This window comes from Diceros bicornis, chromosome 26 (assembly GCF_020826845.1).
Source record: "Diceros bicornis minor isolate mBicDic1 chromosome 26, mDicBic1.mat.cur, whole genome shotgun sequence".
Lineage (NCBI taxonomy): Eukaryota > Metazoa > Chordata > Mammalia > Perissodactyla > Rhinocerotidae > Diceros > Diceros bicornis.
This window is the reverse complement of record NC_080765.1, coordinates 6552910-6567934: the sequence shown is the minus strand read 5'-3', so window position 1 is coordinate 6567934 and position 15025 is coordinate 6552910. Positions and strand designations below refer to the sequence as shown.

The 15025-nt window shown below is 43.0% G+C and overlaps 1 protein-coding gene across 1 annotated transcript in view; it reads left to right on the top strand.

The window, feature by feature from the left end:
- The first annotated feature begins 4434 nt into the window (after window positions 1-4434).
- Window positions 4435-15025, top strand: part of LOC131422200 (cytochrome P450 3A12-like) — a 48677-nt gene continuing 38086 nt past the window's right edge. The window contains exons 1-5 of the mRNA XM_058569208.1: window positions 4435-4505; window positions 8095-8188; window positions 10472-10524; window positions 11116-11215; window positions 14676-14789. Coding sequence (XP_058425191.1) covers window positions 4435-4505; window positions 8095-8188; window positions 10472-10524; window positions 11116-11215; window positions 14676-14789 — 432 coding nt within the window. The remainder of the gene's footprint in view (window positions 4506-8094; window positions 8189-10471; window positions 10525-11115; window positions 11216-14675; window positions 14790-15025) is intronic.

The following is a 15025-nucleotide window of genomic DNA, read 5'->3' as shown; positions in this document are numbered from 1 at the left end:
TCATGTAAGCCAAATACTCAGAATGATACATATTAGCTCTCACTGCTTGAGGCTGTATCTTGCTCTGTGTGTGTGTGTGTGTGTGTGTGTGTGGTATGCCGTGCCTCTTTCTCTGCAGTTCCAGTTGAGAAGCCAATCTAGAATTTAGAGTTCAGGGCTTAAATGGGTGGTTGTCTTCTCCCAGGTCTATGCTATTTCATCTTTGCTCTCCACCTTGCCCTCAGGATGCTTGGTTCCAAACTGGTATGGGGGACCTGGGAAAACTTAATTGACAATAAGGAGAATAAAGAAGGAGGAAGGAGGGTTTAGAAAATGCACAAAAGACACAGAGGTTGAGAGAGTCAGGCAGTGAAGGGGTCCTGTGGTTGGGATAATGTCCTCTTAGGTTGATTTTGTTCAATTTCCTACAGGGCAGAGGAGGAAACAAGCCCAGGCATGCCCAAGGTCACATCCTTCCAACGCATCAAGTCCTGTTGATTCCATTATCTTCATATCTTTCAAACGAGCAGGGAGTTTAAGGAAAGATGAAGGGTCCACTGTGTCCAATACTGCTACTTCATGGCACGTGTCCCGATTTATAACTCAATATTTATTTGTGTGGTTATTTGTGTAGTATGTCTCTCCCTTGTGCCTTCATGAGGGCAAGGATTCTGATTCTTTTATAGTCTGGCTTGACTCATAGCCTGAGCACAGCAGGCATAGAGCCCAAACAACATATAATGACACTGAAGAGAGGAGCTCTTTCCTCCAATGCCGAGAGAGAATGTCCATGGACCGGCCGCTTTCCTCACCACTCCCCCAACAAGAATGAGTCCCATCCATGAAAACATAGATTCCACCTGGTTACACCAAGTTGGCAAGACCAAGGTGTGTCCTACTGAGAAGAACATGGGCTTGAGAGCTGAGTTACAGACACTCAATCTTGCTTTCATTTTTTGCACATTCCAGATTACAACCTGTGAAATTTGAATCTAATGCACAAATCGTTCCAGAGCAACACTTCCTCCCCATACCAGGAGCAATTTTATTGGCCACTGGAAGTCAAGACAGGCTTCCCAGAAGAGCAACTACTTGGGATAAGAATATAAATTATCAGGAATATCAGACTGATGTTGCTCCTTGTATCACTGAGTCCCTGACAACCTCCAACTGTCTTGATATCTGAGCCTAATGCTTCCCTGAATGTTATTTGAGGGTCAACGTTGACCGATTGCTAAGGAGACCGAGACAGCAGATAAGCCACTCTCTGTTAATGAAGACACTGTGTTTATCATACCTGTATGATTACTCTTACTTGACTCTACTATAATTATCTTTTAATTTGTTTCTATCTTCAATCTGAATAATGTCTGGGTCTTAGTCATATTTGTACCCTAAGCATTTAGAACAGAGATTTGAAAGTGCATGATGAGCCCATTAGTACATAAAAAAGTAGATGTGAGACAAGGTGTGCGCGGTGTTCTTGCACCACACAGTGTCTTCCTTCACACTTTCAGCACAACTGTTATGCGAGTCTCTTCATGTTAGGTGTTCCCTTCTGTGGAATGAAGGGGCACAGAAATCATGCCTTCTATTATTTCCCTTTGCAGAGAAGGCCATTTGCATTGGGTAGCAAATGGTGCTGGCTACATTTTAGTCCCAAGCAATGACTAGCTTATCACCATAGGTTAGATCCAAACCAGCTGGACAAGGCCCTTCAGACCCACCAGGGCAGGTGGATGGTAATACTTGGCTTAGTTACAAAATCACTGTAGCTGAGTATGCATTTTGGAGGAAGATGAATATATATTAGTTTCCATCGAGGTTTTGTTTTCAAGAAGAAGAAGAAAGGCTTTGTGTTTAGGTGAGAGAATTAAGTTGTCAATAGTTATCAGATGAAACTCTAGTCTTTCCTTGTTTGGATATATTTTGTGTACCTCTCTGGTTGAGAGTACAGAGGAGAGATCCTACCCAACAATGTCCTTAGTATCTTCCTGACTTGCATCTGTCTTTGTTCCTGCTGAGATGAGGTGGAATCCCTGTTCTGGATGACCCATGGGACAGCTGTTGTGAGGGTCTCCATGGATATAGGAACCAGAATTTTAACCAGTTTGGGCTTTCAGCCTTGGGTCTCAGTAGTTCCCATAGTGGCCCTTACCAGGAAATGGCAAACATTGGATATTGGTATTTCAGGGCAGCAGCAGCAGCGTTTTCTGTCTCCCTTCCTATTAGCTTATTTATACTATGTTGTGATCAATTGTTGTTGGGAAGCCACTTGCTGTCACTGAGCCTCAGTTTCTATATCTGTAAACCGGGGGTGATCGCATGACCCTATTTAGCATGTGCCCAGGGAAGGCACAAAAAGGACACAGAAACATATTGGAATTCCTGTGACTCTCCACCTTACTTTTCCTGGGGATCATCTTCCAGCTTCCCAAGTCTGTCCTTTGTTAGTATTGCAGCTGTCAGCCACTTCTTTCCTTAATTACTTCTCTGTGGGGCTCCATTATGCCACAGATTGCAGTGGTAATCCATGTTCTGAGAACAGTTGTGTGTCTCTCTCCCTCTAGTGGGATGTTGCTCCCAAAGAAGGGGACTGTATGTCTTCTAGCCCACAGCCTTCAGGATACCTACACATAACATTCACCCACTTGTCTTGGGATCAGTGCATGAATGAGTAGATGCATTCGTGCAGTACACTTTCCAGTGGCAGCTATGGATTTTACCAGGTGCCTCCTTGAGAAAACCTTAACCCAAAGGTGACAAAGTGTGATGGTATAAATTTAAGATTTCATAACAAGATACCAAGTAAATAAAAGGAGGCCATGAGCTAGTTTACCAATGAGACATCCGCCTACTCAGGCCCGTGACAGGCAGCCCTGGGGACTTTCAAGTCAGAGAGTTAGAAAGAGTTGGTGAGGGGAGACTATCACTTCCTGCAGAAGCGCTGGAGGTGAGAAAGTATAAAGAGAGAAGGAAGTGCACAAACACAGGTTAAATGTCTCTGTTTTTGGCGAGTTCAGAGTTTTGATTTCCACACAACCCACAGTTTCTCAGGCCAAGCAGACACAGAGCATGCGTCAGAGTGATGATAATGAGCTGGTGTAATTTCCACATGCTCAGCCGTTGGATCTTTCCCATCAGGTTTGTGGTGGGGGGCTCACAGGTGACAATGACTGCTACTACAGGCTTTCTCCTTACCAGCTCCTCACCACCAATTAGAAACTCCCCCACTGATCAAAAATCAGGAAGCCATCTGCTCTGACCTCTTTGCCCTGGAGAAAAATCTCGTGTCACTTTTTTAGAGTCCTGGTTGCTTGTGTGCTGCCTGTGGTGACATCTTTGGTGGCTAAAGTGGTTGGGGTCCACCTGGCCATCCAAGCTGCTTTCTCCTCTTCACTCCCTTCACACCCATTGTTCTTGGACATTGATCTTTCTCGAGAGAGAGGGCCAGTCTTTGGTCAAGGATCTGTGTAACTGGCTGTCTACTGCAGGACCCTCTGAGGGGCTGGGCAGGACACAGAATGAATTGATACCACTTGGTGCAGCCATCACCACCTTGTCCACGTCCCGCCTCTCCTTCAGGAGCCCTCTCATCAACAGAATGTGATGGATCATCCTGAATGTGTAGTGATGGTGGTCCAGGCACAGCTAGGCCCTCCTATTGTATTAACTATCCAGGAAGATGGTGTGGTCACCAATGAGCCACAGGGAAAGGACGTACAGGGGGCCCAGCAATCTCACCTCTACCAACTCAACTCCAATACCTTTCTGGATGTCCCCTCTGCATAAGGCACTCTGCTAGGGACTATGGACTTAATGATGACTAATACCCAGACTGTGCCCTTGAGAATGTCTCAGTCTGATAAGGGAACTTGGCATGGCAACCAACAATGGTGCTGGAGGTCAGAGAGGACAATAACAGAGTTGGGGGGGAAATAGAAGATGCTCAGTGGAGGAAGTGGTTATATCTGTTCTAGGAGGCTGGTGAAGACAGACTTAGAGGGGTTTCAGTCTGAGCTGAGTTTTGAAGGATGAGTAGGAGCCTTCTAGGGGGCACAGGTGGATTTCTGGGCAGAGGATAGTGCATGGGAAAGGATCTATTGATGGCCAGTAGCTTTACTTGAGTTTCTGTAACCTTTGGGCTAACTGATAACACTGATTGAGTTGTTTATTGATTTACCACAGAATATGAACTCAAAGGACATCAAACTGGGAGTAACCATGATGCTGTGCCAACTCTCAGGGTGGAGAGGGCGCCTGCAGGTGGAGCACAGATGGCCTTCCTACTGGCTGCAACTGCAGCACCGCCCCCTTTCCCAGCACTTAAACCTTCCAGCCTCACTGAATCTCCGCTGGGCTGGAAGGGAAGCTCTGTATCCACAGGTCTGCACACAGTAGCACTGACTGCTGAAAGGAACACTCAGAGGAGAGAATCTCAGAAGGAAAGTGGCCATGGACCTGACCCCAAGCTTTTCCACAGAAACCTGGGTTATCCTGGCTACCAGCCTGGTGCTCCTCTATCTGTGAGTAAATGTCCAGGCTCATGTCCTCTGTAACCTTGGACTTGGGGAGCTAAACAGATCCCCTTTCTCTCATCTGTTTGGAAGATTAAACGAGTTAATCAAGGGGAAGTTGCTTAATTGTTGGATGCTAGAAACACGTGAGAGGTTATTATTGATCTGACCCAGATTCGTTGAAGGAGTACGCCCCCTCACCTTAAATTTCTGTAGCAGGGAGGGTTTAGTGACATTATTTGCTCCTGTGGATGATCTTCTGACTGACTACCAGTCTGGACCTAACCACTCAATGAGAATTCAGCTGAGGTTCTTTAAAAACCAACAGGCCACTGGGCAGTGGAGTCCTCAACCCTTTTCCCATGTCTGGGGATCCTGGGGGCAGGAGGAAGTTGCTTGAGTTTTTTTCTCACAATCTCCACCTTCCAGGCTCTGTGTTTACTACAAAAGACAAGTAGAAGGACTGGCTCCTGTGTCACTCAGGTGACTCCCACTCCCCTGCCTCCTGCTATCGGGGATCATTTACACAATTCACACGATGCCCCTAGAATTTGCTAAGGCTGGAGTCTGCTCTGCTGCTCTCCTCAGACTCAGCTCATCCTTCTTTGCTGTTCCCCTCACCTATGTATTCCCTCCTAAGAATCAATTCCCCCATCATGTAATATGCAGAACTATTTTCCCTAAATGAGAAATCTTTAGAGCAGAGGAAACCTGGCAGAAATCTTCAAATTGTATTATTTTCCTTTACCTTTTCCTTCCAGTGTCTGGGAGGGTTAGCATCAGCATAGAGATTTCTTTTCTCCCTGATATGAAATCTGCTAGCAGCCTTCAAAGGCACAAGCCCCAAAAGCCAATTGGTATTTTATATATTTTTTCCCTTTATGTTACAGTACAGGATGATGAATCAAAACCATCCAGCAGAGGAATTCCTTTCAATGGTGGGATCCTGGTATCATAGTGCAGGTTGGGCGAGGAGTTATTTTCAATGTGTGAGTAGGGAAGGCCCCCCCATGTCACATTTGACCTCTGTCTCAATCTCACTTTCTGAGACTAGAAAATCATGATAACATGAACATAGGAAATATAAATCTAGTTGTAATTCATTGATAGAAATGTGAGGATATCCGTGTATTTTGGCAACATATTTTCTGACTGATGACATTTTAAAGTTAATTGATGTGTTTTAATTTCATTCTATTTCATACTAGATATTTTACTGAGATAAAACTATTTCCATCAGGTACTTTCTGAAGGATCAAAGAGGGCTGTTGGTTCAGTATTTGTGGCTAGAAAAGTGCATAAATAACCTCACCTTTGTAGAATAAATTGAGAAATATGAATCTAGGGATCAAATATATACTTCTACGATGCAGATTGTATACATGCATTTAAATATCCCTGCCCAGAAGTTTCTTTTAATCTCTCAGTGCAGGTGAGTACAGGAGACTGTGAGCCAGTGATGGTAACAGAGGCCTCCCCTGTTTCCCACAGTCAGGATAAAGTGGAAGAATGTTCCTTATCCTTTTGAGCAGCGATCCTGCTCGGTCCTGGTCCTACAGCGCAGCAGGGTTAGCATCTCATCTGCTTGAAGCATATGGATCAGGACACTATCTAAACACTCTGTGTGTGGTCTGCTGGCAGTAGGACTGTCACCAGATAGTGTCACCACTGGACAAACAACACCGTAGCCAAGAGTCAGTAGCTGTAGAGTAGAAAATGCCCTCTTTATGCCAATACATATAAACAAAATAAAAATAGTTGGCTTTATTGTTAGAACCTTCATTTGTACCAAAAGCCTCATTACTCTACTAAAAAGAAGGAAGCTGGAAAGAAACTGAGGAATTCACCCAGCCCACACTCTGCCTTGATATGGAACCATGTTGAGTTTAGACACTAGACCAGATCTTTCCTTGGGGACCAATGTTGCTGACATATTCACTTAATTTCTTGGACTCACTTGACAGTTCATATCACACATTGAAAATTCAGAAGCAGAAATTGGTTTAATTGATTTGCCATTGTTGTTACGGTATAGGAAGGAACTGGGTGGGACTAACCGAGGCCTCCCCTGTTTCTCACAGTCAGTGTTCATACTTCCATCAACTGTTCTGGAGGAAGGATGCAAATGCCCAATTGGTCGAGGTGCCTCTGCTGGGTCCTTCAAACACAGGTCCTTTCGTGCAACTTTTTGGTTTTATTTTATCACATATTATAAGATTTGCTGGATTAAAACAGAATATTTGGAACCTGTACAGCCTTAAAGGCTAACCTCCAAAGAAGAAGAGACAAGGTCTTAATTCCACTCTCTGGAACATTCATTGGTTACTCATTTTATGTTGCATTATGCATCTTTTTCTATCAACAGGAGGATGCCTGAAGTTTGGAAGTTCCTCTATATTTTGCTGAAAGTCCTTGTAGAGAATGTTGTACCATTTATACATAACATACTTTTCAGCCATACTTTCCTAATTTGCCTCTACAGAGTAAGTCTTGTAAGCCTAGCAACTTCATGGTTAAAACAGTTGCCGGCAGCCTCTTCCCTCAGCCACTCTTCTTCCTTTATTCTGCCATGTCTCAAGAAACACAAGGATCCAGAACCCCCAGTTGTGGGATTCCACACACGACAGATGAAAGATGAGTTGCAGGCAGGCCTACCATAGGGACCACCACGCTTAATGGGTTTCTGAGACAGTTAATGCACAGAAGCAGTAAACTAACTGCTTTGTGACTGACCATCTTGAACATTGAGTGTTCCCTAGCACCGTGCGTAGCAGATGAGTATCACAGGTTGGAGAACCAGATGCCACGAGAGGTAGAACAGTCTGGAAATGGATTCTTGTCTATTGGATCCTTTATATAGTATCATTTGGGGTAACATATGTGTCAATCACCCTTGTCTTTAGCTCAAGTCAACCTAATTGTCTGACAGCAGAATCCTGAGTGGGACTGAATGATGCTCACAATTCTATAAGGCCAATGAAAGCCTTAAACAGTCTTCACTCTATTGAAGTAAGAACCCTGGCTGCTCCAAGGCCTGTATGAAGACAGATTTAAGAAGGACCAAATCCTAAAATGGGGCCAGGGCATAGGGGAAGGAAAAACAAAAAAGTCTTTGGGCCAAGGGTAACAATAATGTCACAGTAGGCTCTCAGTCAGTCAGTGTTATTCAGTGGATATAGTTATGCAAAATCTCATTAGAGCAGAAAAAATCTTTTCCCCTTTTTACCTAGAATGAGAATCTCTAAATCATGGGAGAGTCAAGTTACTAACGGACATGAATGAATTCCCTGGAAAAATTCCAGCCTGACTCTCTCAGGGGCCCTCAAGTTTGGAAACAGTTGTCAAGTATTCACTCTCGGATTGGGACCATGGAGACTTCAGCTGCTTTTAGCTACTTAGCATTACTTTTTGTGGGTCTTGCAGTGGTGTTGGGAAAGAAGATGAGCGAATGTAATTATTGCTATTGGAGTTGCTGTTATTGTTTATTGCCTCCGTGTTATCTCCTTCTCTTGAGTGTTTCAGTTCTGAGGCGAGCACTGGCCAGCCCCAACACCTATTCCACAATACCTGCAACCTGGCTCTTTCTTTCACTTTGTAGGTATGGCACCTATACTCATGGACTTTTTAAAAAGCTGGGAATTCCTGGGCCGACACCTCTGCCTTTTTTTGGAAATGTTCTGAGCTACCGTAAGGTGAGTGTTGTTTGTACTTCGTCTTTTGCTTCTTCTTTTTTTTTTTTGGTGAGGAAGACTGGCCCTGAGCTAACATCTTTTGCCCCACGGCTTGATGAGCCGTGGGTAGGTCCGTGCCTCGGATCCAAACCCCTCAAACTCCAGGGCCGCTGAAGCAGAGTGTGCGAACTTAACCACTACACCACTGGGCCGGCCCCCTCTTTGGCTTCTTATGGTTGCAAATCCCAGCTTAGTTCCATAGTAACAATGACCCTGCTCAGGGGGAATATCTGAGCTTTCCATCTTCCCAGAAATGGTGTTATAGGCCCCACCCAGCACATGGCCAGGTTTACCCCAGGGGTCTATTGTCAGCTGTTAGGAGTCTCAGGTTTTCCTCAGTTGGACAGCCCAGCTCTCTGGCTGATTCAGCACAGGACTTGATGTTCTAACTTGCGAGCCTCGTGAAGAGGATTTTCTTTCTGCCAGGTGCAGATTCCCAGGAAGGCACAATCGCACTTAGTATTTGGAGAAAATAAAGAAGGGAGTTCCCAGTTATAGCTCATGAAGTGTGTACACTAGAGTCAGACTTTCCTGTTTGTAGCATAAGGTCTGAGCAGCTCTTTTTTCTCTCCTTCCTTCTGGGTAGTTTTTTTTTTTTCCTGCTTAGGAATATTCTCCCTGAGCTAACATCTATTACCAATCTTCCTCTTTTTGTATGTGAGTCAACATCTCAGCATGGCCACTGGCAGACGAATGGTGTAGGCCTGCACCCAGGAACTGAACCCGGGCTGCTGAAGTGGAGCGCACCGAACTTAACCATTAGGCCACTGGGGCCCCCTGCTGAGTAGTTTTTAAACATCAGTTTAAAGGCAGCCCAAGTATTCATTGTCAGGTATTTTGCACATACGTGAATTCTCTCAGGAACTGCTAAACCCCTGCAGTTATACCCATTGATTTATTCCCCGTTTTGCTACCTGTGACATCTTTTGGGATTTGAGAGATGGAACAAGAGCTTTCTGCTTTACTTCTCTTCCTTCAGAGGAGGCGCCCTATGGGTGAGTCTGAGCAGTGAGTGCGTATGCTGAGACAAGATGGTGGCTGTCAATGGACTTCATGTATTCAACCACTAATTGAGTTGTGTGTGTTTTTTAAATAAATGCAGACTCACTTATACAAAATCACTAGAAGGGAGGTGATTGGGCAACATTATTAACAGTATAATGTAACTGAATGGAACATACTAGGTGACACGTCGACTGAGAGTTTTGGTGGAGCCATTGTGGTTAACTCAGCTCTGATGCCTCTCCCAGCACCTGGTCCCTGGGTGGAAGGTTTCAAGTTCATGTCCAAACTGCAAGAGGGAGAACCTTGCATGTAGGCTGGTCTCTGCCTAGATTCCCACAGACCTGAGGTTTGTTTCTTAGATCCCAATTCTCCCAAGTGAGGCCTTCAGTGCCTAACTACTGCCTCAGAACTTTCATATATTTTTCCCTCTGAAAAAGCAATATTTTCCTTTCTCCCTTTCTCAGATTAGCTCCTTAGTGGATTCACCCCAAGATCCACATTTCTGCGGCCTTTTTTTGCATAGTCAAAACGTCACAATTGAAACTTAGTGATGGGGAGATTTTCTTTTTTAAGTTGTAGAAATGAATACTCAGAGCAAGTGTTTTAATTTGCTCTGTGGAGTGGTGGCTTCTCCCCATCTTTTCCATGTTGAGCTGGAAAATTGCAAAGCAGGTCCACTTTGTCATTCAATCATTTACTCACTCACTTTCTCACTCAACAAACATGGCTTAGACTTATTTAAATCTGCTAGACTGAAATAGGTCACTGTTGTCTTAAACTTCCCAATTCTGCTAGAATTCTAGGGAGGGATCATGAGATAAATGAAAAGGATGCTTAACTAGGAGATGAAAGAGTGTGCAGGGCACTGTCACTTTTCTTCAGCTTCAGTTTTCTCATGTGTCCATGGAGGTCACAATTCAGAGGGTTATTTGATTTGAGAGACAAGCATGTACAAGGGAAAACACTTTAGAAAGCAAAGGAGTGACTTAGTATCCATATACATGGGTAAGTCATTTAGTATCTATGATACTTGGAGAAAATTCAAAATTAAATTCTCCGTTTCAGATATCTCCTCTATTTTCTCTTCTTTCCTCTAAGACATGTCTGAATAATAGCTCCCTCTCATTGCCAGTAAAACATAGGAAGACTGATATCATGGGTTTTGAGTAATTTTTGTGCCAATTATAGGTAGGGTTCAATACATTTAGATTAGTAATCTAATTTTATTTCTCCCTGCAGGGTTTTTGGGATTTTGACAAGAAATGTTTTAAAAAGTATGGAAAAATGTGGGGGTGAGTATTCTGGAAACTTTCATCAGATAGACTTGTTGTTATGATGATGCGCTCGCCGTATGGAAGGCAATCTCAGTTCAGAGTCTCTTTTAGACATTTTAGAAATAGGGCAGCGAAATAATTCATAAACCTACTATGTCTTTTTGAGCATTCCAAATCTTTTTCCATCTGTAGACACATTTTTATATATTTGTGATCAGTATGTCTACAGTTTTCATCTAATATTATGTCATATGCATTTGTTATGTTTTTGATAGATCTTCAGAATTATAATTTTTAATGACAGAGTGGGTGGACTTTCCTAATTAATTATTGTTTTGTTCTCAGACAATTTACTTACGTTCAGTTATTTACTAACCTCACTTTCTTTTTACAATGAAATACTTTAAACATAGAAAAAATTATGGAGAATGGTACAGGAAATACCCATGTACATACCACCTAGACTTCACCAATGTTCTAATGTTATTTCCACCATCATCTCTAGGAGTATGGATTCTGTAACGTCAGGATGAAAGTCTGGACTTTTAGGTTTGGCTCCAGCTGTAGAATCCAGCTTGTTCAATGTAATCAGCTCTGTTTTCCCAACAGGGTTTATGATGGTAGACGGCCTGTGTTGGCTATCACAGATCCAGACATGATCAAAACAGTACTAGTGAAAGAATGTTATTCTGTCTTCACAAACCGGCCGGTAGGTATCCATTTCTTTTAATGTAAAATTTTATTTATTTGTAAAGTTTGTATTTAGAAATAATTATAGATTCACAGGAGTTGACAAAAAAAAAAAAAGTACAGGGAGGTGCCATGTCATTGCCCTTCAGTCTGCTTCCCCCAGTGGTAATAAGTTGTGTAACTATAGTACAGTATCAAAGCAGGACGTTGACATTGGTACTGTCCAGTGAGCTAATTCAGATTTCATTAGTTATATGTGTACTCATTTGTGTGTATATGTGTGTGTGTATTGTGTGTGTGTATATATATATGTATGTATACACACACATTTTTATTATCCATTCATCTATCCATTTACATTTGAAGTAATTATTGATCAAAAGGACCTATTATTGCCATTTTGTTATTCTGGGTGTTTCATAGATAATTTGTTCCTTCCTTCTCTCTTCTTCCTCTTTTCTTTGTGATTTGAATATTTTCTATAGTGGTGTGCTTTGATTCCCTTCTCTTTATCTTTTCTGTATCTACTGTAGGTTTTTACTTTGTGGTTACCATGAGGCTTACATAAAATACCTTGTAGATATAACAGTCTATTTCCAACTGACAACAATTTAACTTTGTTCTCACTCAAAAACTCAATGCTTTTACTCCCCCCGGGCATTATATGTTTTTGGTGTCACAATTTACATCTTTTTATATTGTGTACCCATTAACAAATTATTTTAGCTATAGTTACCTTTAAATTTTTTGTCTTTAATCCTAACACTAGAGTTGTGATTTGCACACCACCATTACAATATTGCTGTATTATGAGTTTGACTATATATTTACATTCACCAGTGAGTTTTATACTTTCATATGATTTCTTGTTACTAGTTAGTGTCCTTTCTTTTCAGCTTGAAGAATTCCCTATATCCCTTCTTGTAAGGCAGGTCTAGTGATGATGAACACTTTCTGCTTTTGTTTGTCTGGAAATGTCTTTATCTCTCCCTCATTTCTGCAGGCTCGCTTTGCCAGGTAAAGTATTCTTGTTTGGTACTTTTTTTCTTTCAGCACCTGAATATATCATTTCAGCCTTTCCTGGGCTTCTTGGTTTCTGCTGAGAAATCCACTGATAGCCTTATGGGGGTTCCCTTGTAGCTCTCTGTTGCATTTTATTTCAGTCTTTATATTCTTTAGCTTTAAAATTTCTTTTTGGTTCTTTTTCTGTTTTATATCTCCTCGTTGAACTTGTCATTTTGTTTTAGCAATTTTTTTCTGATTTTGTTAAATTGCTTATCTGTGTTCTCTTGTAGCTCTCTGTGCTCCTTTAGAACATTTATCTCAAGTTCTTTGTCAGGCAATTTGTGGATCTCCATTTCTTTGGAGTCAGTTACTGGAAGTTTGCTGTGTTCATTTGTTGTTGTCATGCATCCCTGATTCTTTGTGATCCCTGTAGTCTTTCAGTGGCGTCTGTGCATTTGAAGAACCAGTCACCTCTTCGAGACTTTATGAACTAATTTCTGTAAGGAAACCCCTTTGCTTGTGTGTTGGGGCACACTATAGTGTGCTGTGGCCCTCCATCTAGTGGTGCTGGGTGCCAAGTGTGGGGCTGAGTGGTAGCTCTATATGCAGGGGTCATGGCTGGCTCAGGCAACTAGGTTCACGACATCACCAACTGCGTGATCTTTGGCAGCAAGAGCTGTGGAGGGTCCACAGTGGCTGCAACGGCTGTTGAGGTCTTCAGCAGCACCTCCAGTTCAAGTAGCAATGGACCTAGGCAAGAAGCAGTGGTGGAGACAGTTGGTGGTATGCACACACTCATCTGTGGGGGCTGAGTGTAGGCACACGCACTGCAGTGGGGGCTGGTGACTGGAGTTGAGACTGGCAGTGTGCAGGTGGGCAGCTGCAGGGGTTAGCTGTTGGCACATGCAGTGAAGTCCAGTGACAGGAGTCAGGGCTGACTCCAGGCACCTGAGCAGCTGCAGGGTGCTGGGATGCTCTCATGCACACATCCAGACACAGATGCTGGGGCTGCTGCTGGCATGGATCCCAGGGCTCAGGTTGTCATTGGTGGCACTGGCTAGGGCAGCTCTGACAGGGGAGGAGTGGGGCAGGGCAGGACTCAGGCAGCTGGAGTCTGTGAATATGACAACCTGTGGGGCTATCAGCTGCAAAATCTGCAGAGTGTCTACAGCATCTATGCTGGCTGTTGCTTTCCTCAGCAACAGAGGTTTCTGGAATCTTCTGCATAGCAGGCCACAGAGAACCATGGTCACTCCTGCCGCATGGCTATTACCGGCAGTCCCTGCCCTATTTGTTCCTAGCTGTCTTAAGTCGTGTCGTCTATGCCAGTCTCTGAGAGGGGTGAAATCAAAGCAGGTCATTAGTGCAGTGCCCTGAAAGGTTGGGGAGAGTGGTCACTTGCCCTGCTGTCCTTTCCCAGCAAGTAGAAATCTCTCAGGCTGGGAGTTCCCTCTTGGTGCTGAGCAGTGCTGGCTTGGGGGATGGGATGATGCACGCAAATGAAACTATTCTCCCTACTCATTTTGCAGTTATTCTCAGGTGTTTTTCCTCCACTGTGTTGCTGAAGCATCTTAAGTAGACTCCTGAGCTCTCGTAGACCTATTTTCATTTGTGAATAGTTGTCTAATAGATGTTCTCTGAGTAGTGATGGAGGCTGGAGTCCTACTCAGCCAGCTTAGTGAAGTCATTCCAGTATTTCATCATTACTGGGATGTTGGCTGTTTGCTTTCTTGTAGATGCTCCCTATGAAATTGAGGAAGTTTCCCTCTCTTCCTAGTTTTTGAGTTTTTATCATGAATTGGAGTTGGAGTTATCCATTTTAAAGCAAAAGATGAAAGAAAGTCTCAAGGAGCTTGGCTTGGTAGGCCTGTCTCAAGCTGAGAAATAGAATTATCTCTTTCTTTCCTTTCTATCCCTGGAGGAAAAATGCAATGCAAAGGGATTTTCATGTGATTGTACAATTTCTTCAGAATAGAAAATAGATTACTAGTCTTTTAAGTATTAACTACTATTTTTTAAATGTATCCATATCAGGACATCCCTTTTTCAAGTTGTTTTTGCCATAGATACATGTAAAGACAGAGCTGGTCTGATGCAACATACAGTTTTCCAAGGCTATCTGGCTATCTGTCACCAATCCCTTTCTACTCTGAGCAGCCCTGGATAATGTACTAGGTCTTATTCCTGCCTATTTCCCTGGAAGAACAGTTTCCCTACCACACGGGTCATTTACATTTAAAAGGAGATTGTAAGATAAGGCCTGGAACCACATCAGGTGGTTGGATGTCTCCTCTACCCTCACAGGAACCATGGCATTTGGAATAAATATTCATTGAGCATCTATCACAAGGTCTGCTACTAAGTAGACAGTAATTAAGTATTTATTGGATAGCCGATGCCAATTTAACAAATTTTCCCCAATTGTTGAGACCTCCAAAACTCATGAAGGGCAACATGTCTTTTTTTGAGTCTAGCGTGTTGGTGCACTGGGATTTATGAAAACTGCTGTCTCCCTGTGTGAGGATGAGCAATGGAAGAGAATACGAACGTTGCTGTCTCCAACTTTCACCAGTGGAAAGCTCAAGGAGGTAAGAAATTAATAGGACTTTTAATTAGAAACTTAAAGAATGCATCTGGGGTCAGGTAGAAAATAAGGTCATAGTCTCTTTTCAAGGAATATTTTGCTGAATTTGAGCTTCCTAGAAATGGTGTTTTATATTTACATCCTAGAAGAGACATTATAAGATTCACTATAAAGTGTCACTTACTGCTCCATGCTTGCTAAAGCCAAGTCCTTCTAGGACTCAAGTCTCTGCATTTGACT